Below are 25,468 nucleotides of genomic sequence, written 5' to 3' on the forward strand. Positions count from 1 at the left end.
AAATTATGTTCACAACAACGCTTTTCAAGATAGCCCCAAGCTGGAAACAATCCAAGTGTCAATCAGGAGTAGAACAGATAAGTAAATTGTGGCATATTCATACGTTGGAATACTATATAGTAGTGCTTTCTTAACCTATCTGTAGGTGAAGGACCAGATTTTTTTCACCAAAAATCTGTCAGAATGAAACTCTTGTGTAATACAGTATTACACACAATGCCAAACTGCTCAAAAGTTTCTAAATGTTCACATATACCGTCTGTACTCCTGGTGTTGCAGACCAGTGATGAACAGGGTGGGGAGCAGCAGTGGAACACAAACATACTTCAGATAGCACTGCTCTCAAACAATGACAAAGAACAGACTGCAACTACACAGAGTAATGTGAATGAATCTCACAAACCAACACAAGAGTCTGTATTTTATGATTCTATACGTATAAAGTTCAGTAACAACCAAAATACCTGTGTGTGACATTAACAAGTTAGAATTACCTGTGAGGGACAGAAGATGGTCATTTGAAGGGGGTATGGAAAGAATTCTGAAATTCTTAATCTTGGCATTGCATGATTTTTATATTGGTTATATGGGTGTGCTTATTTTGTCAAAATTTAGCTCTACACTTATGATTTGTGCACGTTTCTGTTTGTATAGTATACATTAAAATTTATTGATGACCTATTAAACACACACCCTCTTTCCTCATTAAGGCAATAGATTAGTGGAGGAAACAAAGTATATGCAAGTAAACAAATGTGAAATTACAAATTATGATTTCATGAGAGAAAAAAGAGTCGTCTCAGAGAAGATACTTTAGCTGAGACCTGGAGTGCGCAAAGGAACCAGTGATGCGGAGCGGAGGCAAACAATACAGGGATTTTAGTAGTCGTTTTGAGTAGAGAAATAGAGCTAATTTAGTGGATTTAGAGTAAAAGAGGACATTGTAGACATAGGATACAACTTGGGAGCTGATGTTATCAAAACTGGAAAAGGTAGAACTAGGGTAAAAAGTAGAATTTTGCTTTGCAGCTGCAAATAATGGAAAGACCAAAATGGATAGATTTACGAAAGCCTGTCAACATCAGCATGAAAATAGATTATTGTCTAAAATAAAGGAAAATATAATATAAAAGGAAGTGTAATCCCTAGTTAATTTTTAAAACCAAGGGAAATATGATCTTATCAAGAGTTAAGTAATGAATGCATTTCACATGGCTATTTAACATATGAGAGAATTTTAATTCAGGCGTTTGAGATGGATAGTGAATGGGACAACATTCATTCCAACCCTGCCAGTCTTAGAGTCTGTCATTCCAGTAGTCCCTCTTTGTTTTTCCCCTTTCCCCCTACAATGATTTATCATTTGTTTCAGCTCTTATCAGTCTTGCCTTTTGTTCCCTTCCTCTGTTATCCTTCCCCCAACCTTCAAATGTTTTATTGAAAGTATTAAAGCACTTTCATGCTTATCATTTTCTTTAATCCTTTGTAACCCTGACAGAACCCTCCAGTATTTGGAGATTCATGTGGGGAAACTGAGGCTTGGAGAAACTATATGACTTGTCTGAAGTGACAACCTAGACTCCTGACCCCAAGTGCAGTGCCTTTATTTCCATTAGGCCACTGAGGCCCTCTTCTCATCCAACTCTATACATGATGATGTTATGTTTAAAATATTATTGTCCACATTATGAGTTGTGAAAGTGTGCCCTAATTGCTTGCTAGATTTTATGAGAGACATCTTCCTAGAAGGGTTATGTGAGTTCTATATATGAATATAAGATATATGTGTATAACTTATGAAAATATATCACTTCACATGGACTTGAAATCAATGATGTATTAAGAAGTTTTGGCCAGCCGCGGTGGCTCACACCTGTAATCCCAGCACATTGGGAGGTTGAGGCGTGTGGATCACCTGTGGTCAGGAGTTGAAGACCAGCCTGGCCAACATGGTGAAAAAACCCTGCCTCTACTAAAAATACAAAAAAAAAAAAATTCGCCGGGTATGGTGGCGGGCACCTGTAATCCCAGCTACTCAGGAGGCTGAGCAGGAGAATCGCTTGAACCCAGGAGGCAGAGGTTGTGGTGAGCTGAGATCACACCATTGCACTCCAGCCTGGGCCACAAGAGTAAAACTCCATCTCAAAAAAAAAAAAAGTTTTATAATTTTTTAGTAGTTTTTGAGGTAGTTGGAGTCTGCCTGAAATATGGCATATCCAGGCTCTCTATCACAATTATCTCTAATTTCATATGTCTTCTTAATTATTTAAAATCTGGAAGAAATGACTTCAATGCAGATAATTAAAGAAAGTGTAATCAAGATCTCACTAAAAATGAAGAAGTAAACCAAATGATTATTCAGGGCTTAGTTTATTTCCTACTGTTTGCCTTCTTCGCTCTAACTGCCTGTGTCTCTTTAATACCACTGCCAATGAGTAAACATTGGAGATCACTTGTTTTTCATTACTTGCTGGTAGTTCTGGGGGAATTAGGATATTAAGATTGATTAAAATGAAGTTGGTGGATTTATTGCTTTGAAAGTTGAGATGAGACATTTTTATTAAGGATATTCAACCAGTCTCTGAAATAACCTGGTAGCATCACATCTGTTGGAACTTTTATAATGATTAGTAAACTGGAACAGTGCACCATACAACAAACGAATTTAGGCTTTTTGGAAATGAAAAAAATATCTAGTGGAATTGAATCTTAAGAAGGTAAACCAGAGTGGCTAGGTCAGCATTTCTGGAAGTGGTTATGGTTGTTCATATGAGATAGTGACTGTTTACTTAGTATTGCCTCAGGAATTCTTCCTAGGATATTCTGCCATCTACAATGTATGTATAAGAATGATTGTTTGGGGTGGGCAAGAGATGTAGTAAAGTAGCAGACCCTACTGTTAAGGCATTCAACCCCCAATTTTTCCTCTCCTCTTTTTTATTTGCCATAGAGTGATTCTCATCAGTTCCGTGTAATGGCAGCTGTCCTTCGTCATTGTTTACTAATCGTAGGTCCAACTGAAGACAAAACAGAAGAGCTACACAGGTGGGTAAGCTCTGTATTGACATCGCAATGAAGGACGTCATCAGTTCTTGTTGGTTTTGTGCATCTAATTTCAATTGTTATAAGCACAAGAAAGTGAAAATACTGCAGTAAATCAGGTAACTGGTAGGTCAGAAATCATGATCATGGAAATCATTACTGTGCCCTGGTGAGAAATTTTTATTCTGCCCCCTTTCACTTTGTTACATTGAGGTTCAACAGGAGAAGAGAATTTGGCATTTGTTGCAAATGCCACAGATAGTTGCTGTTCTTGGTTTTATCCAGAACAACAGTAATAGTACACAGTTATTGAACACATACCCTGTGGCATTGTGCTAAGTGCTTTATAAAGATTAACTTCTTTTAATCACCATGCCAACTATAGGTAGATTCTGTAATTTTTCCCTTTCAATATGAGGAAACTGATGCAGAGAAAGATCAAGCAATTTCTCTGAGATTATACAGCCCTAACAAGTGGAAGAACTGGGATTTAAACCCTGCTTTTAATTACTGCACTTAACCAGTACTCTGACTAATTTCATTTGAAGAATACTTACCAAAAAGTATATATTTTGGCAACGATAGTTTTATTTTTTAAAAAAACTTGAAAGAATTAGGGCATAGTGTCTAGTATTAAAATATATAAAATAGGCCGGGCGTGGTGACTCATGCCTGTAATCCCAACACTTTGGAAGGCCGAGGCCGGTGGATCACTTGAGGTCAGGAGTTCGAGACCAGCCTGGACAACATGGTGAAACCCTGTCTCTACCAAAAATACAAAAAAAGTAGCTGGGCATGGTGGCACATGCCAGTAATCCCAGCTACTCAGGAGGCTGAGACAGGAGAAACGCTGAACCTGGGAGTTGGAGGTTGCAGTGAACCAAGGTCGCACCACTGCATTCCAGCCTAGGCAACAGAGTGAGACTGCATCTCAAAAAATAAATTAATTAATTTTAAAAATAAATAAAATATATAAAATAGTTCAGCTGTGTGCCGTGGCTCATGCCTGTAACACTAGCACTTTGGGAGACTGAGGCGGGCATATCACTTGAGCTCAGCCTGGGCAACATGGCAAAACCCTGTCTCTACTAAAAATACAAAAATTAGCTGGGTGTGGTGGCACATGTCTGTAGTCCCAGCTACTTGGGAGGCTGAGGTGGGAGAATCTCTTGAACCTTAGAAGGCGAAGGTTGCCGTGAGCCGAGATTCCGCCACTGCACTCCAGCCTGGGTGACAAAGTGAGACCCTGTCTCAAATAAATAAACAAAATAGTTCAAATTTTGCAACTTGTCCATTAGAACTGTTAATGGACAGATGTAAAAATTTATCGTACTCTGAGAACAACTGAATAAGAATTAATGCATTTTTCCAGTTCTCTTTCCATTCTGGATCAGATTTGTAACAACAAGAGTTCTGACTTCATCATGATACTACTCATGGTGCTTTATTATACATGAATACAAATGGCATTTTAAACAATTCAAATAAACTCATATCTGCAAGCAAATTACTTTGGCATTAACTCTACATTTAACATAGGGTTATTCTTAGTAGTAGAAATTCCTTTTTGAACGCTTAAAATATTCAGTTTTCCAAAATATGGCTTAAATAAAACTATAGAAACACAGCCAGAGTGTAAAATGAAGCATATGCTTAATTGTTATTTTTCAATCAAATCCATATTATTTTAGTTATGATCAGCAACTTATTATTTGATATTGTACTGAATTTGCTGGTAGGTTATCTCAGCGTACTCCCTGCCCTGCAGCCTGTCAAAAGACTGTTTTCTTCTTGATTAAAAGTGTAATTTTTTTCTGTAGCTACAAATCAAACATTCCTTTAGTTTTCTTAAAACAGTACCTTTAAAAAAATCAGATTAACTACAATAAATCATATCCTAACAAGATTTAATTAAGCATTTTGACCCACTGTAATTTTTTTTCGTAATTAAGAGACACTAGAAATTTGGACCCTAAAAGTAAAAGAAAATGGTCTTATAAGCCCAAGAGTAAGTTGATTTTTTTTTTTTTTTTTTTTTTGAGACGGAGTCTCACTTTGTCACCCAGGCTGGAGTGCAGTGGCGCGATCTCGGCTCACAGCAAGCTCTGCCTCCCGGTTCACGCCATTCTCCTGCCTCAGCTTCCCAAGTGGCTGGGACTACAGGCGCCCGCCACCAAGCCCGGCTGATATTTTTGTGTTTTTAGTAGAGACGAGGTTTCACTGTGTTAGCCAGGATGGTCTCGATCTCCTGACCTCATGATCTGCCCGCCTCGGCCTCCCAAAGTGCTGGGATTACAGGCGTGAGCCACCGCACCTGGCGTAAATTGATTTTTTTTTTAAGAAGTCAGATATCACAAGTTAAACAATCATACAAGGATGTGAAAGAAAAGCACTTTGACCAAAATTGCTATACTAGTCACAAATACATTGCCAAAGATTTTTCCGAGTAATGAATTTAATATCTTGACGCAGCACCCAGTATTTGTTGAAAGAGAGCAAAACTATATAATAGAGGTTTTTAAAATAAAGTGTTTTTTTTAAAGTCAGATTTATTTTCCTTAGTGATGCTTGCTTTTTTCTTTAAATTTTCTTTTATCTTAAAAGTTACTTTGATATCAGCTTCACTGTATCCCTAGAGCCACAGACAGGATCTATGAGTATTTCTCAAAGACTTTCCTGGGAGATTGAGGTTGCTGCTGACTTAACAGTTTATCTGGAATGGCCTTGCATGTTCCTTTAATCAGAATTAGAGTGATTATTATCATTTTGAGCAGTAATGACTGTAGGCTAATCCATTTAAATACAATGAAAATGGCACTAACCTCAAAGTGCTATTTTAGGAAGCTTCTGTAGTGACCCTGAAAACAATTTTTCTGTGTGTGTGTGTTTTAAGCATAAAAATTTTTCTAAAGGATTTCAAAGTAACATCTCAAATTCCATTTTTAAAAATTATTTTCTAAGTTTGTTTTTACTTTTTTTTGGACACTTTGATTTGCTTTAAAGAAATGTTTAATGAAATAGGTAACCCTGGGTAGTATAGTGTATGGTTCTGCATTATCATCAAACCCAAAGAGTTGTGATGATGATTAAATGAGAGGTTCATAAAGCGCCTCTTCCCTGGCAACGAGAAAACAACCAGTAAATGGCACTTGCTGCTGCTGCTGCCACCACTGCCACTGTGTCACTGATGTGCTACTTCTATTAGTATTATGATAAACATACTGGCTTTTAGAATATTTACTGTTTTAAATATTTCTTTAATAGTTGTTGGTTGATTTTGATATGCTGTTTAGGAACTATGCCTATGTTTATCCTGTGATCATGTAAAGAAATCTTCTTTCTTTTAATCCAAATGTTTCTGAAGCCAGATAAGTCCTATGATATATGCATGTTAGGAGCCTATAAAGGTGCTTTTGGAGAAAAGTAAGTTTGGAAAAAAAACAGCCTGGCAGCTTTTAGTGTCTTTGTAAGACAGTGCCATTTTATCAGAGAAGTCAAGAGGTCATGGACATAGAGATGAAATGAGTTAGCACGCAAAGATAGCAGACCTTGACCTTGATTTCCACTAATCAACATTTTAGATGGTTTTTAAAATCTATTCTCTTTCATTTCCTTTTTGTCCCTACTTAATTGTAACAGGTAGGTTGTTGGTATGATCCACCTTTTTTGCTCTATTGAAGGACATCCTAATTCTGTTCATCTCTGTGTGCCTGAAAGTATTTTCAGCACTCCAGTCCATAATCAACAAGCTTATGCAGAAATATTTAGCCCAAAAAAGTTGGCATGTCGTTGTGGTTTTATTTTATTTTGGAGAGAAGGGAAGAAATCAGGATGGCCTATATGCTGATGAGAAGAGGGAAAGATCAGCTCTGATTTAATTTATTTTAGGCTCTCAATCTCGTTTTCTTTTACTCACTGAGTACATTGGTATTTCTAAAGCTTTTTGTTACTGTTTCTTTGTTTAGACTAATTCATTTTGTCTCACATATTGAAGGGGACAGTATAGGCAATACAATACCTAAGAACAGCTTATTACAATGCTAAATATAATGTCTTAAACATAGCAGTCTTTTTTTTCTTTCAGTTTTTTTTTATAGTGGTAAAATACAGTTATAAAATTTGCCATCTTTTAAGTGTACAATTTGGTGGTTCTATTTAATGTGCAACCATCACCACCATCCCTCTCCATAACTCTTTTCATTTATTCATTAAGATGGCTCCATCTTCTCCACTGCACACAGAGGTGTTTTTCAAAAGCAAATGTCTGCTTTAAATCTTGTTTTGGCTCCTCTTTGTCTTAAGGATTAAGAGAAAACTTTTTGGCAGCAGGATTGGTGGGGGATCATTGTGCAAGTATTTATGATATGTAGTCTCGTGGAAAATCTGTTTCTCTTGGTTAGTTCCCCCTTTCATCCTGTATGTATGATTCTACCAAACCTTTGAATATATATGTATGTGAGAGCTTATTTCTGAGCTCTCTGTTCTATTTCATTTGTCTGTATGGCTTCAGGCCAGTAATACACTGTTTTGGTTACTGTAGCTTTATAGTAAGTTTTGAAATGAGTAAGTGTGAGTTCTCCAGCTTTGTTCTTTTTCAAGATTATTTTGGCTATTCAGAGTCCTTTGAGATTCCATATGAATTTTAAGGTGGGTTTTTCTGTTTCTCAAAAGAATGTCATGCGGATTTTCATAAGGATTGCATTGAACCTATAGAATTCTTTGGATTGTATTAATATTTTAACAATACTCAGTCTTCTAATTACACAAGGCAGACTTTTAATACATGTTTGAAAATTGAGTGATTTCATTTCTGTTTATTAATTAAGCACTACTATTTGTTAGGCACTATGTTGAGTAACAAAAATGAACACAGCACAGTCTCTGTTCTCCATGACTCGCTAATCAACAGATAAGACAGATTTGTAAGTAAATAAGTAGAGTTGTTTTGATGAGTGCTGTATTAGACATGAATAAGCTTATATAGTTGTACAGAAAAGGAGAATTTACTTTGGAGAGATCGAGAAGGGGTTTGCGTTGGTTTTGTCGTTAGCATAAAGCTCTTAACTCTTTAAGCTGACTCTCTGTAAATGACAGTCATCTAGGTGAACAGATGTTTTCTGAACTATAGCTGAGCACTGTTCTTAGAGACTTCACAATGCATACCTGGAGGAACATGGAGACTAAATTCCCTTACCGTCCGGTTTAGATTAAGACTCCCCTCCCCCGCACACACATATCTTGTCACTGTCTTATCATCTGCTTTATTTTTTTTATAAGGAGAAAAGACATAAATGTTATGAAAAGCTAAATAACAATTCAAGACAAGAATAGAGAGATATCACAGATATTTTTTGAGTAGTCTCCCAGTAAATTATTCAAATAATAATTGCTAATAGAATTCAAAGGGCATCGTCACTATGGTTTGTCATGATAAGAAAGTCTTCCTTGCTCAAATGATACCTGTCCTGGCCTTTTCCAGACCTCTAGTCCTCTGATGATTCCTTTTTCTCCTATCTGTAAGTCCTCTTGTAGATTTCCTTTCTTCCATCTCTATTCTAAAACATTTGTTCATCATTTCAACCTACTCCACTCCATTACCATGTCCTGCCAGTCTTAAAGCACTCAACCCTAGATCTGATCAGCCCACCTTCTTTCTCCATAGGCTGCTGAGCCCTAAGGGAAAGTTTTACCTAACCTGACAGATGGCTCCATCTTCTCCACCGCACACAGAGGTGTTTTTCAAAAAGCAGATTTCTACTTTAAGTCTTTTCATGACTTTTCTCTGTCTTAAGGATTAAGAGAAAAAAAATTTTTATCACTGTACATGTGTTTATGATATGCAGTCTCATGTAGAAAATCTGTTTCCCCTGGTCAGTTCCCGCTTTCATTCTATGTGTATGATTCTGCCAAACCTTTGCAACTCTCTAAAGGCCTTCTGCACCCCCTTATCCTTAGAAGATAACATGTTTTTACTTAGTTTTTATTTATGGATATTTGGGGTGGCCTGGCAACATGGGGTAGGGGTTGTGAGATTATGAGAGAGCTTAAAGCCTTCAAATACATCTTAGCATTGCCATTGAAGCCTGACATCTGGATTAAATCTCAGCCCTTTCCACAAGACTTCAGGGCAGAATATCATGCTAAAGTGTCAGAGTCTCTGCCTAATAAATTGGGCAGAATGCTGTTATCATGGCAATATGCCAGTAACTTCTGAATGAAGGAAACCATCTCTGGTTGTGTTGTATTGGATGAATCCATGGAATTGGATCTGAGGCATTGGCCTTCACCTTGAGAACTCTCTGCCTCGACAGCATCCGTGTTTCTGTTATCAAGCAACACATTTGCATGGCAAGGAGCCACTTCCCTTGCCTCCAGGAGCCTACCATTCCACAATCTGCATGACTGTATTCAAGCTACTCTGCTCTTCTTTCTCTTCCTTAGACACAGATTCCTTATTAGGGCCTTTACACTTTCTCTGTCTACTGCCTGAAATCCTTTTCCCAGATCTTTAAGAGGCTGAGTCCTTCTTGACACTGAGAACTTAGCTCAAATGTCACTTCTTCAATTAGGCCTTCCATAATTGCCTAATTTAGATTACGACCCCCCTCCCAGCCCCCTGCCACCACATACACACATATCTTGTCACTACCTTATCATCTGCTTTATTTTTTTCATGATACTTATCACTAACTGAAATAATCTTCATCTTTTATTTTTCCACTTGTTTATTGTTTCTCTCCTTCATTAAATTGTATGTAATCCCAGCACTTTGGAAGGCCAAGGTGGGTGGATCGCCTGAGGTCATGAGTTCGAGGCAGGCCTGGCCAACATGGTGAAATTGCGTGTCTACAAAAAATATAAAAATTAGATGGGTGTGGTGGTGGCCACCTGTAGTCCCAGTTACTCAGGAGGCTGAGACAGGAGAATCGCTTGAACCTAGGGGGCTGAGATTGTAGTGAGCTGAGATGGGGCCACTGCACTCCAGCCTGGGAGACAGAGCAAGACTCCGTAAAAAAAAAAAAAAATGCTTGAAAAGAGTGAAGATTGTGTCTGTCTTGTCTGCCATTATATACCCAACACCTAGAACAGTTATACTTAGTAAATGCTTAATAAATATTAATTGGATGAAGGGATGGATAGATAGATGATCTTGCTGACCTCTTAAGAGGCTAATTGGAAACTGTCAAGCAGGATCGTTCTTAAACCCTTAATTCCCCATCCCTACCTATAAATGTACTATAAAATGTACCTGTTCTTTCCTGTTTTCTGCCAATATCAGGAAATTAAGTGGCTCTCTCCCTGCCCAAGGTTAACATGCCCACACCTTTTTCTTCTGCCTCTTGAGGCCTTATTTCAGCATTGAACTCCTCTTCTAGTTCTTCAGTCTCTTCTTTGGGCTTTATCCCTTCAATATGTGACATGCTGAGATCTGTCCCTTTGTGAGGAAAAAAAATCTTTGATCTTTATCACCTCAGAGATATGACCCTGTTTCTTCCCTTCCCTTCACAGCTAAGTTTTTTGACAGTGTTTTCTGTGCCATTAGCCTCTAAATATTTTGATCATATTCCTAATCAGTAAAAATTTTTGAATACACCCCTGAATATATTTATTTACATATACCTTATATATATATGCTGCTAAGCTGATATACGAAATAGATAATGAAATTATATATAAACAATAAAAAGGGATAACATACAGACTAATATTTTAAAATAGATTTTTAAAATTAACCTGCCACAAACTTTTAAAATTATCAGCTGGGCATGGCAGCTCACGCCTGTAATCCCAGCACTTTGGGAGGCCAAGGTGGGCAGATCAGTTGAGGTTGGAAGTTCGAGACCAGCCTGACCAACACGGAGAAACGTCATCTCTATTAAAAATACAAAATTAACTGGGCATGATGATGCATGCCTGTAGTCCCAGCTACTTGGGAGGCTGAGGCAGGAGAATTGCTTGAACCTGGGAGGCAGAGGTTGCAGTGAGCTGAGATCGCACCACTGCGCTCCAGCCTGGGCGACAGGGTGAGACTCTGTCTCAAAAAAAAAAAAAAAAGAAAAGAAAAAAATTATCAAATAGCAGAGGTTTTTCTTTATGTTCTGCACAATTACTGTTTAAGTACCTTGTTAATTGTGGTGGCTTTGAACTATCATTAGCTGATAGCTCTGGGCACATTAGATACTTGATATGTTTGGATGTTTTGTCCCCACCAAATCTCATGTTGAAAGGTGACCTCCAATGTTGGAGGTGGACCTAGTGGGAGGTGTTTGAGTCATGGGGGTGGATCCTCATGAATACTTGGTGCTGTCCTCCATGTAACAAGTGAGTTCTCACTGTGATCACTCGAGATCTAGCTGTTAAAAGAACCTAGCACCTTCTCCCCCTCTTTCTTGCTCCCACTCTTGCTGTGTGATACACCTGCTTTCCCTTCGTCTTCCACCATAATTGTAAGCTTCCTGAGGCCCTCACCAGAAGCCAATAAGATACAAGTGCCATGCTTGTACAGCTTGCAAAACTGTAAGCCAAATAAGCCTTTCTTTATATAAATTACCCAGTCTCAGCTATTCCTTTATGGGACTAATACAGTACTTAAGGCAAAACTCCTTAGTATCGTAGTAGTTGTAAATTCATGTTACAGATAATTTCCAGTTTTTCTAAAACTAGCTTCTTGTCAGCTCTGTTTGGATTGTCCTTGTTTTGACTCATGATATGGCATACAAAAGGCTCTGCCGTTTTCTTATCCTTTGCTTATGTTACTTATTATCTTCAATGTTGGTGTCTTTGTATTATAGGATTTATTTAAAATAGTTTATTCATTTTACAAGAATTGGTTTAGTTAAAACTGGATAAAATATATAAACCCAGTTAAGTGGGCATATGTAAATTGTAATATGACCAGTGAAGAAAGCGAATGAGTGACCAGGAAGGAAGGACATCACTGCTACCCTTCTGTAACGTGGAATTTTAACTCTTCTCTCAAGATGCTTTGCATTTGTTTGTGACATGGGGAACATTTGATTTATGGTTCAGGTCTGGGTACCAGTGTCAATTCATTTATAAAATATTAGTAAAGCTTAATTTCTTTTCAACTTTCTAGATAAAACTAATAAAAATAGAAGTACTTTGGCTGGGCACGGTGGCTCACGCCTGTAATCCCAACACTTTGGGAGGCCGAGGCGGGCATATCACGAGGTCAGGAGATCGAGGCCATCCTGGCTAACACAGTGAAACCCCATCTCTACTGAAAATACAAGAAAATTAGCCAGGCGTGGTGGCAGGCGCCTGTAGTCCCAGCTACTTGGGAGGCTGAGGTAGGAGAATGGCATGAACCCGGGAGGCGGAGCTTGCAGTGAGCTGAGATCACGCCACTGCTCTCCAGCCTGGGCGACAGAGTGAGACTCCATCTCAAAAAAAAAAAAAAGGACTATTTTCTTCCCACATCCAGTGGATCATCTTATGTACCTCCAGGGTTGCATCCACCTCACTTTGCAGACTACTGGTTTGTACTTACCATTTCCATGGCTTTACCTGCTATTCATTCTTCAGCCCACTGTAATCAGGCTTCTGCATCTAATCCTCTGCCAGCACAACTCTGGTTTAAGGTCATCAGTAAGTTACCTTATCATAACATACAAGACTTTTTATAATGTCCCCACCCCATTTCATACATACATGAATAGACCTTTCTGGTCTTATTACCTACTAAGACCCCTCCTTTAGAGGCCTTATCGTTTGCTTTAGGTTTAGGAACCTGTTTTCAGTTCTCCACAAGTACCATGATCTCTCATTCCTCCAAATTTTTGCTATTCCCTCTTGTAGTGGAATATGTCTGCTCTTCAGAAGCTCCTTAATTGTTGACATTTACTATGTGCCAGGAAGAATGCTTTGCATGCCTTTCTTCATTTAATACCAACATCAACCTGGTAAGTTTAAGCTCCTTTATTTCAGAGGTAGGACTAGGCTTAGAAGAGGTTATATAATTTGCCTAAGGCTTACTAGAATTCAAACCCAGTGCTTTACAAATTATGTTATGCTGCCTTCCCTTAGGAAAAGGAGTTTATTTTCTTTTTTATACCTGGCACATAGCACAAGGCATAGCAAATATTATATTTGTTGAATGAATAAAGTGAGGTTTGAGCTAGTCTTAAAGAATGAAAATGTTCTAGGCAGGAGAAAACATGGACAAATACAGAAAAGAGAATGTGTCTACAGCACATTTAGAGAACAATGACCTGGTCACTATGGGTTAAAAGGTATTTCACTGAGAGTAGCATTCAGGGGTCTTTCCATTCAAAGTTTTCTTGAAGCTTCCCCGCCTGCTGCTGCTGTAGTCCTCTCTTGTTCTTCGTAGAAAAACTCCTTTAAGTGGTGACTATCTGATTCCTCTACTATTCTGTTAAATCCAGTTCACCAAGGCTTTTAGCCTCACTACTCCACCAGAATGGCTATTGTTAAGGTCACTAGTGACTTCTGTGTTGCTAAATCCAGTGGACATTTTTCAGTCATCCTCTTACTTGATCTGTCAGCATCATTTGACACAGATCATCACTCCATTCTTAGATACCATGCTATCTTGGTTTTCCTCTTACCTCACTAATTATAAGTTCTTTGTCTACTCCTCAGCCTCTGAATGACAGAGTGTTCTAGGCTTAGCTTTCATAGTCTTTTAATCCACATTCACTCCTTTACTGATCTAATACAGTCTTCTCTAATACCATCTACATGCCAATGACTTGTCAGTTTATATCTCTTTCTAACCCTGATCTCCCTGCCTGAACTCCAGACTCACACAGCTAATTTCCTATTAACATCTCCACTTGGATGTCAACTAGACACCCCAAACTTAACATCCAAAATTAAACTCTCTATCGTCCCCTAAAAAGCACTTCTCTTGCAGTGTTTCCGAATTTCAGTTTATGGCACCTCCAGCTTTTCACTTCCTAAGGCTAGAACTTTGGATTCTCTCAAACTCCACACTAGCCTGTCAGGAAATCCTTCAATATGTATCGAATGAACCACTTCATTGTTAATACCTTGTTCAGTCACCTGAATTATTGCAGTAACATCCTAACTATTCTCCCTTACGTTTGATGTCCTACTGACTGTCCTCAGTGCAGTAGCCAGAGTGACCCTTTTAACCTAAGTTAAGAGGATCTCATCATGCAAAACCCTGCAATGAATGATTTTCCATTTCCATCAGAGTAAGAATTAAAGTTATAATATCCTACAGGACCAATCTGGTCCTCTCCATGATATACCTGATGTCATATCCTACTCCTCTTATGTGTGGTGGGTCAGCCACACCAACTTCTTTGCTGTTCTTCAGACATGCCACTGCTCTTGCCCCAGAACCTTTGCTTTTACTCTTCTTCCTCTGATGCTCCTTCCTCAGTCACATTACTCATTCTCTAATCCCTTCAAGTCATTTAAATGACTCATCTCAGTGAAGTCTTCCCTAACCATCCTATTTAAAAGTATAACCCAACCGGGCGTGGTGGCACACGCCTGTAATCCCAGCACTTTGCCAGGCCGAGGCAGGCAGATCACGAGGTCAGGAGTTCAAGACCAGCCTGACCAACATGGTGAAACCCCGTCTCTACTGAAAATACAAAAATTAGCCAGGCATGGTGGCACACGCCTGTAATCCCAGCTACTCAGGAGGCTGAGGCAGGAGAATCGCTTGAACCCAGAAGGCGGGGGTTGCAGTGAGCCAAGATGGCGCCATTGTACTCCAGCCTGGGTGACAGAGTGAGACTCTGTCTCAAAAAAAAAAAAAGTACAACCCATACATACTAGTTTACCCTCCTAGGTTCTTCCACCAGAGCACTTGCCACCTTCTAGCATATTATTTAATTAATTAACTTAAACAAATTTTATTGACTTTTCTCTCCATGCCAGAAAATAAGTTCTGTGAGGACAGGAATGTTTTTATTTATTTTCTTTATAATACCTGCCTGAAATAGTGCCTGGCACAAGTAAATAATAAATAGTTACTGGATTGAGTTAGATTAAATAAAATTACTTATTTACATCTGAAAATCTTTTGGGTTTGTTTTTTTTTTTTTTTTTTTTTTTTTTTGACAGAGAGTCTCACTCTGTTGCCCAGGCTGGAGTACAGTGGCACAATCTTGGTTCTCTGCATCCTCTGCCTCCTGGGTTCAACCAGTTCTCCTGCTTCAGCCTCCCAAGTAGCTGGGATTACAGGCATGCGCCACCACGCCTGGCTAATTTTTGTATTTTTAGTAGAGATGGGGTTTTACCATGTTGGCCAGGCTGATCTTGAACTCCTGACCTTGGGTGATCCACCCGCCTCAGCCTCCCAAAGTGCTGAGATTACAGGCGTGAGCCAAAACACCTGGTCGGGGATCGTTCTTTTCTTTGCCTGAATCATTTTAGATGGTTTTATTGTGGTTTGGTTGATATATAAAAAGCTGTACATAGTTAATGTATACAACTTGATGAGTTTGGAATTCTAAGTAAACACCTGAGAGGTATTACCATAATCAAGGCCATAAACTTTGTCATCAAAACAGTTTTTGTACTGGCATAAAACAGACATATAGACCAATAGAACAAAAGAAAGAGTTCAGAAATAAACCCACACATAGATAGTTCTTCAGAAAGGGTGCCAAGAATACACAATGGGAAAAAACAATAGTCTCCTCAATAAATGGTTTTGGGAAGACTGGATTTCAATTAAAGAATGAAATTGAATCCTTATGTCACATCATACACAAAAATCAACTCAAAATAAAGACTTAAATGTAAAACCTAAAACAATAAAACTCTTAGAAGAACACTTAAATTAGCCAGGCATGGTGGCACACACCTGTACTGCCAGCTACTCAGGAGGCTCAGGTGGGAGGATCACTTGAACTTGGGAGGTTGAGGCTATAATGAGCTGTGATCACACTACTGCATTCTAACCTGAACAACAGAACAGTAACCTGTCAAAAAAAAAAAAAAAAAAAAAAAAAAAGGAGGAGCAGGAGCGGGAAACATAAGAGAAAAAGCTTATGGACATTGGTCTTGGCAGTGACTTGTTGGGTATGACACCAAAGCACAGGCAACAAAAGCAAATGTAGACAAGTAGAATTACATCAAACTGGAAAACTTCTGCACAGCAAAGGAAACAGTCAACAAAATGAAAAGGCAACTTATGAAATGAGAGATTAATATCTAAAACCTATAAAGAACTCTTAATAGCAAGAAAAAAAAATCTGATTTTAAAATGGGCAAAAATGTGAATAGACATTTAACCAACAAAGACATACAGACAGACAACAGGTACATGAAAAGGTACTTAACATCACTAATCATTAAGGAAATGCAAATCAAAACCTCAATATCATCTCATACCTTGTTTGAAGGGCTATTACCAAAAAAAAAAAAAAAAAAAAAAACCTCAAAAACAAAATATAACCGATGGTAAGGATGTGAAGAAAAGGAAATCTTTTTACACTGTTGGTGAAAATGTAAATTAGTGTAGCCATTATGGAAAACAGTGTGGAGGTTTCTCAAAAGATGAAAAATAGAATTATTTGATTCAGTAATCCCACTTCTGGGAGTATATCCAAAGGAAATAAAATCACTACTTCAAAGAGATATCTGCATTCTCATCACATGTTCATTACAGCACTGTTCACAATAGCCAAGATATCGAAACAACCTAAATGTCTATCAGTCAGATGAATGGATAAAATGTGTGTATGTATATATACACACACAGCACAATCAGTGGAGTATTATTCAGCCTTTAAAAAAAGAAGGAAATCCCATCACTTGCAATAACATGGGTGTATCTGGAGGACATTATGATAAGTGAAATAAACCAGACACAGGACGGATACTCCATGATCCCACTTTTATGAGGAGTTTAAAATAGTGAAGCTTGTAGAACTAGATAGTAGAATAGTGGTTATCTGGGACTGGGGAGAGGAGCAAATGAGGAGGTGCAGTCAAAAGATGCAAAGTTTTAGTTATGCAAGATAAGGTCTGGAGATCTCCTGTGTAACAGAGCCTATAGTTAGCAATACTGTATTGTGTACTTAGAATGTTGCTAAGGGAATAGGTCTTACGTTAAGTGCTCTTACCACAAAAGAAAAAAATTACTTTTCAAAGATTTTGAGGGGTTTGGGTACAGTGGCTCACACCTGTAATTCCAGCACTTTGGGAAGCCAAGGCAGGAAGATCGCTTGAGCCCAGGAGTTTGAGACCAGCTTGGGGAGCATAGTAGGACCTTGTCTCTACTAAAAATTAAAAAAATAGTGAGGGGCATGGTGGCATGTGCCTGTGGTCCCAGCTACTCAGGAGGCTGAGGCGGGAGGATTATTTGAGCCCAGGAAGTCAAGGCTGCAGTGAGCCGTGATCACGCCACTGCGCTCTGGCCTGGGCAAGAGACTCTATCTCAAAAACAATTGTTTTTTTTTAATGAATAAAGAGGGCAAAAGGAAAATCTTTTGGAGATTTTAAGATTCATTTATGTAGACTTTTCAGTCTTGAAAAAAGATATGTAAGTCCCAAATATAAAGAAGATACATTTGACCAGGAAGATTTATTAACAGCTATGGATCTACATGTGCCATATCATGTTCTTCAGTGTCATTTCATGTTTTTGTCCAGCGATTCACAGAGGACTAGATTTTAGATTGCTTTTCCTCTCCCACAGCTGACAAGGCTTTAATCACGGCATTAAGGAGTTCTAAATAGGTCTTGCTTTTGAATCTGCATATCAGGAGGGGGCTGGGAGCATGAGCGGGAGGATGTCATGTCTCAGTGATTAATGATCTCTAGGAAGCTGAAAAGGGGAGTGTAATATACACAGTATTTCTACCCCCTGGAGTAGGAATGCAAACACTATTGTGCAGATCTGTGCATAGTCACTGACTTCCTGGTAGCTGGAGAATTTCATACACTCTTCTACCACAAATAAAACTGTCAGAGAAGTGACAGAGCTCAAAAAGCTGGCCTTCCTTACTTAAAAAGAATAGCTCAAACACAGTGAGCCAGAAAATTAATTTTGTAGTTGTTTGGAAACCGAGTTGTTAAATAAAAAGTAAGAAAATGGGAACTTTTCTTGAAAAGCCTAAAACCTCCAAATATTTGTTGAATCAAACTCTACATTTGGTTTCTTAAATTTACTGAATTCCTGGGAACTGCTTACTTTAAACGAATTTAAAGGGGAAACATTCCTTTGTAATGAAATGACCCATCTTAAACTTTTCAATCTGGTCTCTGGTAGGTTCAGAAAATCATACGGTCTGTGGACTCAAGAGCCTATTGCCTGATGTTTAGGGAAAAAATCGTAACATTTCAGAATGGCTTGTATACAGTTTTTGAAAATAATTCTAAGGTAGAGTTATTTCCCCCCTTTTATTCTCAATGAATCTATGGTATTATTTAGTAACAATTTCCAAATGCTTAAGATAGAAGCGAAACATTCTGAGCTATAGGTAAGATAAACTACAGATATTTGCAAAAAAGTTTTAAGAGAAAGTTTTTGGGGAAAGCATTGTATTTCAGCCACCTTTGATTATTTACAAATAACCAAATATAGAGAATTTGTGCATAACACCAATAGCAGCAGCAGTATTTGGTTTTAGTGAGGACAACCAAATAACTTGTATTTTACTAGGAACCATTTATTCATAGGACTTGTTAAATTATTTTTTGCTCTTCATTCATTTTTTTGATGCCCTATACATTACCACCTTCTGTTCTGCATTGTCTAACTTTTAAACTGATTTCTTACCAGTTTTTATTTTTCCATAATATAAAAAGAAAGGAAATATTCATTCTTGGGGAAGTGGAGCACAATTCAGGGTAAAGGAAAGAAAAATTTTTGTATTTCTATTTCTTTGTTTTTCTGTTTGTTTTGCTTTATTTTTTAGGGTGTCGCTATAAAGTAAAAGGAGCTACTGGTCTAAATTAAGATAGTATCAGATAGATTAAGCTCTAAATTTGGTTTCCAAGTGGTTAGACTTTTAAATTGCATTTGCAGGAGTTTATTTTTAGTCAGGATATGGTTATTTTTAGATCTGCTTCTCTGTCACTAGGAAATGAAATGCCTGTCTTTCCATTGTTGATCAGGAAGTTCTAAGGCATAGGCATATAAGAGCCAGTTAACCCAGAACACCACCACTCCTTTTAGATGAAAGAATATGAAATAATTCATGGAAGAAAGTATGTTTGTTGAGAACATATCTAATTTTGAAATTGTTAGTGTCATTTTAATCTTTTGTACACTGAACAACAGAACAAGGTTTTTAGGGAATGCCAAAAATACAAGGTTTGGGTTCCCCCTACTGGCGTGCATCCCAGGCTCGTGTATTCATTAATACACAGCTGAAAGGCCTAGGGGCTAGAGATTAGAAATAGCTATATTAACTTCATTTAGAGACCTGATGATGAGAAAGAGAGAAAAAATTCCATTTCCTCTTTTCTGCATATGTCTTACAAAAAATGGGATGATTTTAAAATTGTACTTTCTACATTTAGAAAGAATAAAACTTAATTCTACAATATTTGGTTTTAATGTTGCTACTGATAAGCTGCTTATTTGCAGTGCTTCTCAAATGCTTTATGTTGTAATCTAAGGAATAATAAAACACCAGTGGATCCACAAAAGGATTTAAAACCCCAGGGAAGAAATGCAAAGCTAGCATTGTTGCCATAATAAAATTAAAGAGCTGGCATTAAAGCTCACTAATTCCTATTTTAGCATTTCAGAAAGGGACATGACATCATGTGATTGTGTGTATTTAACATTTGTTTTTTCTAATTTGTACAACATATATTTGAAACAGTTTTTTATTTCCTATCTTGTAGTAAGTGCCAAGTAATATTAATGGCTCATTTTGGAAAAGAAATATTTTAATTGACTCTTAGAAGTCACTTTTGAACTTCTTATTATGTTTGCATTTTAAAGGACTATTCAGTCAAGTTAAAATATTGTATTTTTTTAATTGCTTTTCAGCAATGCAGTCAACCTTTTAAGCAATGTTCCGGTCTCTTGTTTGGATGTTCTCATTTGTCCATTAACCCATGAAGAAACAGCCCAAGAGGCAACGACTCTAGATGAACTGCCCAGTAATAAAACAGCTGAGAAAGAAACAGTTTTGAAAAACAATACCATGGTATACAATGGTATGAATATGGAGGCCATTCATGTTTTACTCAATTTTATGGAGAAGAGAATAGACAAGGTAAGGCTGATAAAATGTAAGCCCTGGGAAGATGCTTCCAAAAAATGTAAATGTGCCATACATACAGACACACATCACAGAGCATGATTTTTAAATCTATGCTTTTTTGAAACTGATATGTTGCATAATTGTTTTTACTTTGGAAAGCAGTTTATTACAATACATGATAAATTGCTGAAGCCATGTTAATTTATTTGTTCAATGCTGAAAATTATGTTCATGCAGCACCAAAATTATGACTAGTGCTTGAAAACAAAGGAAAAATTAATTACTCTTCCGTGTTGTTACTTTGTGAGTCCTAGAAATAAAAAATATTCCCCCAAAAACTTGCTAAATATTCTTCATAATACCTAAAAGACATCTTCCAAAAAAAAAAAAGAGAAGACCTTGTCAATTTTCCATTTGTTGTGAGCTGCTTACATTCTCTGGTCTATCACTCACTTTGTCAGGTATCTATATTAAAAGGCAGCAAGGTAGCATAGGCGAGTCACCAAAATTTTGCTTCATTCAAGCCCATTGGCTGAGCCCATGGGAATCCTAGAAAATGTAGGAACATCCAGGAGGAACCAAAAAAGGCAATAGTAAACATGAAGATGATAAAATGGAAATGTTGTTAGGAAAAGAATTATTAAAATAGCTTGTAAGCTTCGGTAACATAAGATGTCCCCACCTCGCGGATCACGAGGTCAGGAGATCGAGACCATCCTGGCTAACACGGTGAAACCCCATCTCTACTAAAAGTACAAAAAATTAGCTGGGTGCGGTGGTGGGCGCCTGTAGTCCCAGCTACTCGGGAGGCTGAGGCAGGAAAATGGCGTGAACCCGGGGGGCGGAGCTTGCAGTGAGCCGAGATCGCGCCACTGCACTCCAGCCTGGGCGACAGAGCGAGACTCCATCTCAAAAAAAAGGCCCCACCTCAAGAACAAATTAATATCTTCAGTTACATGAAGGAAAGTAATACTGTTAGAAACAAAACTAATGTATTTCAAAAACATATGGTTTTTTTTTATAGGGAAGCAGCTATAGAGAGGGTCTAACTCCAGTTCTCAGCTTATTAACCGAATGTTCCCGAGCCCATCGAAACATCCGAAAATTTCTCAAAGATCAGGTAACTGCTTAATGCATATTACATTGCAAAGTTAGTCTTTTTATGTGCATTTTAAACATAGAATTAATTGAATTCTCTCACAATGATTTTGTTTCAGATAATCAGAAACTCAAGTTAGTTTTAATCTTTGAAATCTTCTTAATCAAGAAGTGTGTATTTTTTGAGTCATTCATTCAACAAATGCTACTGAGATGTGCTGTGTGCTGTGTTTTGGGCATTGAACAACAGATGAAGTCTTTCCCCTTGGGGAGTTTATTTCATAGAGAGGGGGACAAAAAGTAAACAAATATAAAATATAATGGCAGGTGTTGATAAGCATTCTGAAGAAAGATAAAGCATTTTAAGAGAAAGGAGACACTTTAAGGGAACAAGGGAGGACCTCTCTGAAATGACATTTGAACAGAAAGGTGGAGAAGTAAGAGTATCTCTGAGAATGTTTGGAAAGGAATGTCCCTGAGAGAACAAGTTCACAACCCCTGAGACAAGAGGATGCTTTGGTATACTTAAGGAAAAGCAAGAAGGCCAGTGTGCCTAGGCCACAATATGCAAGGGGTGAGTGGTAGATGAAGAGAGGTAACAAGAGCCAGGTACAGCAGGCGGTGTAGGACTTTTCATTCTCTTCTAAGTGAGATGAGAAGATATTGGAGGGTTTTAAGAGGGGAAGTGATGTGACCTTATTTATGCTTAAAGATATCCTGGCTACTATTTGTAGGATTGACATAGTGGAGCACAAATGGATACAAGGAGACAAGTCCAAAAGATAACTGATGTTGCAAGTTTGGAGTAGGATGGTAGTGGTTAGAGTTCATACTTGGGAATATGTTTTAATATTTTAATATGTCTTAAAAGTAGCTCACAGAACTTGCTGATAGATTGGAATATGGGTTGAAAAAGAAAAAATAAGGGTGATTTTTAAACTTTCAGATTATACTTTAGACTACAAGTGTAAGACTTTGATTGTAACAATACCTGAAACTAGCCTCCTCTAAAATCCCAATTTCAAGCACCTTCTCTTAGTTAGTACCCTCAATCCAACATTCTTTCATCCTCTGAGGATTGTCAGTCTGTCAGTTTTTTCCACTGTTCTTCACTCACTTGTGTCTTCTCTCCTTACCCAGGCTAGATTCCACTTGAGGTTGATTACTATAATCCCTTCTTTCCATACATCTCTAACGAGCACCTTGTGTGCTCCCTCAGTCATACTCACCTGGCAAAACCTAACAAACTGGCTAACTCTAGCTTTCTGCCTACTCTGGGTCTCCACCAAGCACTTGAACGTGATAAGAGAAAAATGATACAACCATTTTGACTACTCTACTTTAAATTTAAGACCACCAGCCCCAATTGATTCCTTAGCAAACTCCAAGATGACTATTTCACAGCTCCTTTTTCTTCACACCTCCAATGCTTACTACTCTCTCCTCACTCTCATTTCTTGACTTTGTTTCCTATTTCACCACAAAATTAAGAAAAATACTTTATCTTTCCACCATTGCATCTGCTGTCTGCATCTATACTGCCATATCCCTTGTATTCCAATCTGTCACAATGGATGAATCATTCCTACTTCTGTCTGTGGCCAGCATTTGTCCTGGATCTCTTTCCCTCTCATGAACTTTGCACCTGCATTTATTTCCCCTCTCTCTTCTTATATTAATCATTTTTTAAAATGCATTGGATCATTTAAGTCAGAACCCAAACACATCTTTCATCTTAAAAACAAAAACACCTTCCCTTATCCCACTTCTCAAGCTGCCTTTCTATTTCTGTGCTCCTCTTTATGCAGTGTTCCTCAGAAGGTTTTCCATACTCTCACTCTCTATTCTTTTTACTCATTTTTGACTCCTAAACCCTCTGTAATTAGGCTACATGCCTTCCGCCCCACTGCGAAGGTGTTTATCAGAGTCACCAACTCAACACTGCCAAATCTAATAGTTCTCAAATCTTTTTTAAATTATCCAATAAAATTTGATGTAAGTATTGCCTCCTCCTTGAAATACTTTCTTCACTTGGTTTCTGGGACACAATAGAGAACCTGTTTGTGATCATCCTCGTTTTCCTGACCCTAAATGTTTGAGCGCCCCAAGGCAATACTATCTTGTCTCTATCTCCGCTGCCAGGGTGATCTCATTCAAGAGTCATCCATATATGCTGATGACTCTCAAATTTGTATCTCCAGCCCTGACCTGTCACATAAGCTCTAGACTTACACAATGAACTGCCACTCATCTCCTCCCCTTGGATGCGTAGTAGGTATCTCAAGTTTAACATACCTCGAACTAATATCTTGATTTTCATTCCTCCAACCTATTTCTTCTCCTTCTTTCCACATTTCAATACATGGTACCACCATTCACCCAATTGTTCATTTGTCCTAATAAATGAACCAGGTTCATTTTTTCCCTCTGTATTTATGGTCAAGATTTAGTAAGCACCTTACTCTATCTAGAACACACTAATAGGTAGTGCTGATAAGGAGAGATTAGAAAATAGAGACCATCTTTGAGGAATTTACAGTCTGTTGAAAGAAGAGAGATACCCAAAAAGCATGAATAATGATTTAAGCAAGATTAATTAATTAAGGTCATTTCCACATTTGATTATTCTGAGACATTCTCCCTTGACTAGGAGGAGTTGGTGAAGCACAGTAAATGAAAATACTTTTTTTCTGTATTTTTGCTTTTTTCTGTAGGGGATCCAGGTACACCTAAACTGTTTATATTTTGCTATCTCTAAAGAGAATAGCAAAAAAAGAAAAAACCTATTCGTTAAATAGCTTCTTAATATGAAGGCCTTGGGCCACATATTGTGTCCTTATAAAAGATTATGTGACCCACTGTCTGTCTTCAAGAAACATGACAGTAGAGGTAAGGAGATGAAACATGACAGGTGAAATAACCAAAGATACAAGGCATAATACAGAAATCAACTTTCCTTCTGAAGAGGATGCACTGTAGACTGTTACGATCAAGAAAGGCAGAATTTAAAGTACAGATGATTAACTCTGATAATAATGTAAGTGGAACCTTGGTTTCTTATTATGCCCTGTAGTGAATACCTGGTTAAATCCAACTCATGCATACCCAAAGGAAATTGGTCTATATTCTGTATTTGGGAGGTAGGAAAGAAAACAAGTGGTAGAAATTACTGACCTAGGTTGTATTATTCTGGAGAGGCTTATAGAAGCAGTGAGCATTTGGGGGATTTGAAAAAGAAACTGGACAAGATTTGTCAAAGAAAAAATTTGTTGGAGGTAAGTATTCTGGGGGGAAATACATATGCAGTTTGGGAGTGGTATTTAACAATAACAACAAAATGTTGTTAAAAATTTGTTTTAAGGAACGAGAAACGTAGCTAACAAAATTTTTACGTGATAATCTTTGTTCATAGATTTTGTACTCTAGGTACTATAGGCATATACTACATGAAATCATTTGTTACATGTTTCATTCTTCTAGAAATGGGAGATGTACTAAGTATGGTTCAATAATGGTTCACAGTAGTAAGAATTTATTGTGTAATTACTTTGTGCCTAGTATTTTGTTCTACCCAGCCAGAGACTGAAATGTGGATTCCATAAACACTTTGGATAGGTTACTCAATTTTCTGAGATTTAGTTTCCATTTTTGTTTATAGCTGTCTCCCCTGCCTCTGATATCTCCTGGTACATGGTAGGTACTTGATATAGAAAGAGAGAGAGGGAAGAAAGTCATTTGAGTGGATCAAGTAAAATTATATATACATAAAGGGTCTGGGATATAATAGGTGCACAGTAAGTTCCTATTTGACTTTGTGTCTGCCCTCATTTCTTAGCACAGGTCCTCGCTTATATAATAGAAGGTACTTAATAAAAGCTACTTGAACTAATTCACTTTTCCTTCAACCAGCAAATATTCATTAAACACCTGTAATATGCTAGACACTGGGAAGAGAGCAGTAAACAAAACAAAGAAATCTCTGCCCCAGTGGAACTTGGTCTTGTGGAAGGAGGCAGACAAGTAAACAGATAATTATATGCTATGTCTGGTGGTGATAAGTGCTATGAGGAAGGTTATGGCAGAGTAAGGAGGTGGAGGTGTTACAAAAAGAGAGTGCTAAAGGTTAGTGATATAGA

The 25,468-nt window shown here is 37.8% G+C and overlaps 1 protein-coding gene across 22 annotated transcripts in view; it reads left to right on the top strand.

Annotated features, from left to right (window-relative positions):
- RIC8B (RIC8 guanine nucleotide exchange factor B) overlaps nt 1-25,468 on the top strand; it is a 112,330-nt gene that overhangs the window by 48,519 nt on the left and 38,343 nt on the right. For all 22 annotated transcript variants that reach the window (XR_012420569.1, XR_012420568.1, XR_010579570.2 and 19 more), the window contains 3 exons: nt 2,951-3,045; nt 20,018-20,246; nt 21,259-21,354. Coding sequence is in view for 8 of the 22 variants with exons in the window: in XM_005572111.5 (XP_005572168.1) it covers nt 2,951-3,045; nt 20,018-20,246; nt 21,259-21,354 (420 nt within the window). In the remaining 14 variants the exon portion in view is untranslated. The remainder of the gene's footprint in view (nt 1-2,950; nt 3,046-20,017; nt 20,247-21,258; nt 21,355-25,468) is intronic.

This window comes from Macaca fascicularis, chromosome 11, assembly GCF_037993035.2.
Source record: "Macaca fascicularis isolate 582-1 chromosome 11, T2T-MFA8v1.1".
In the NCBI taxonomy this organism is placed as follows: domain Eukaryota; kingdom Metazoa; phylum Chordata; class Mammalia; order Primates; family Cercopithecidae; genus Macaca; species Macaca fascicularis.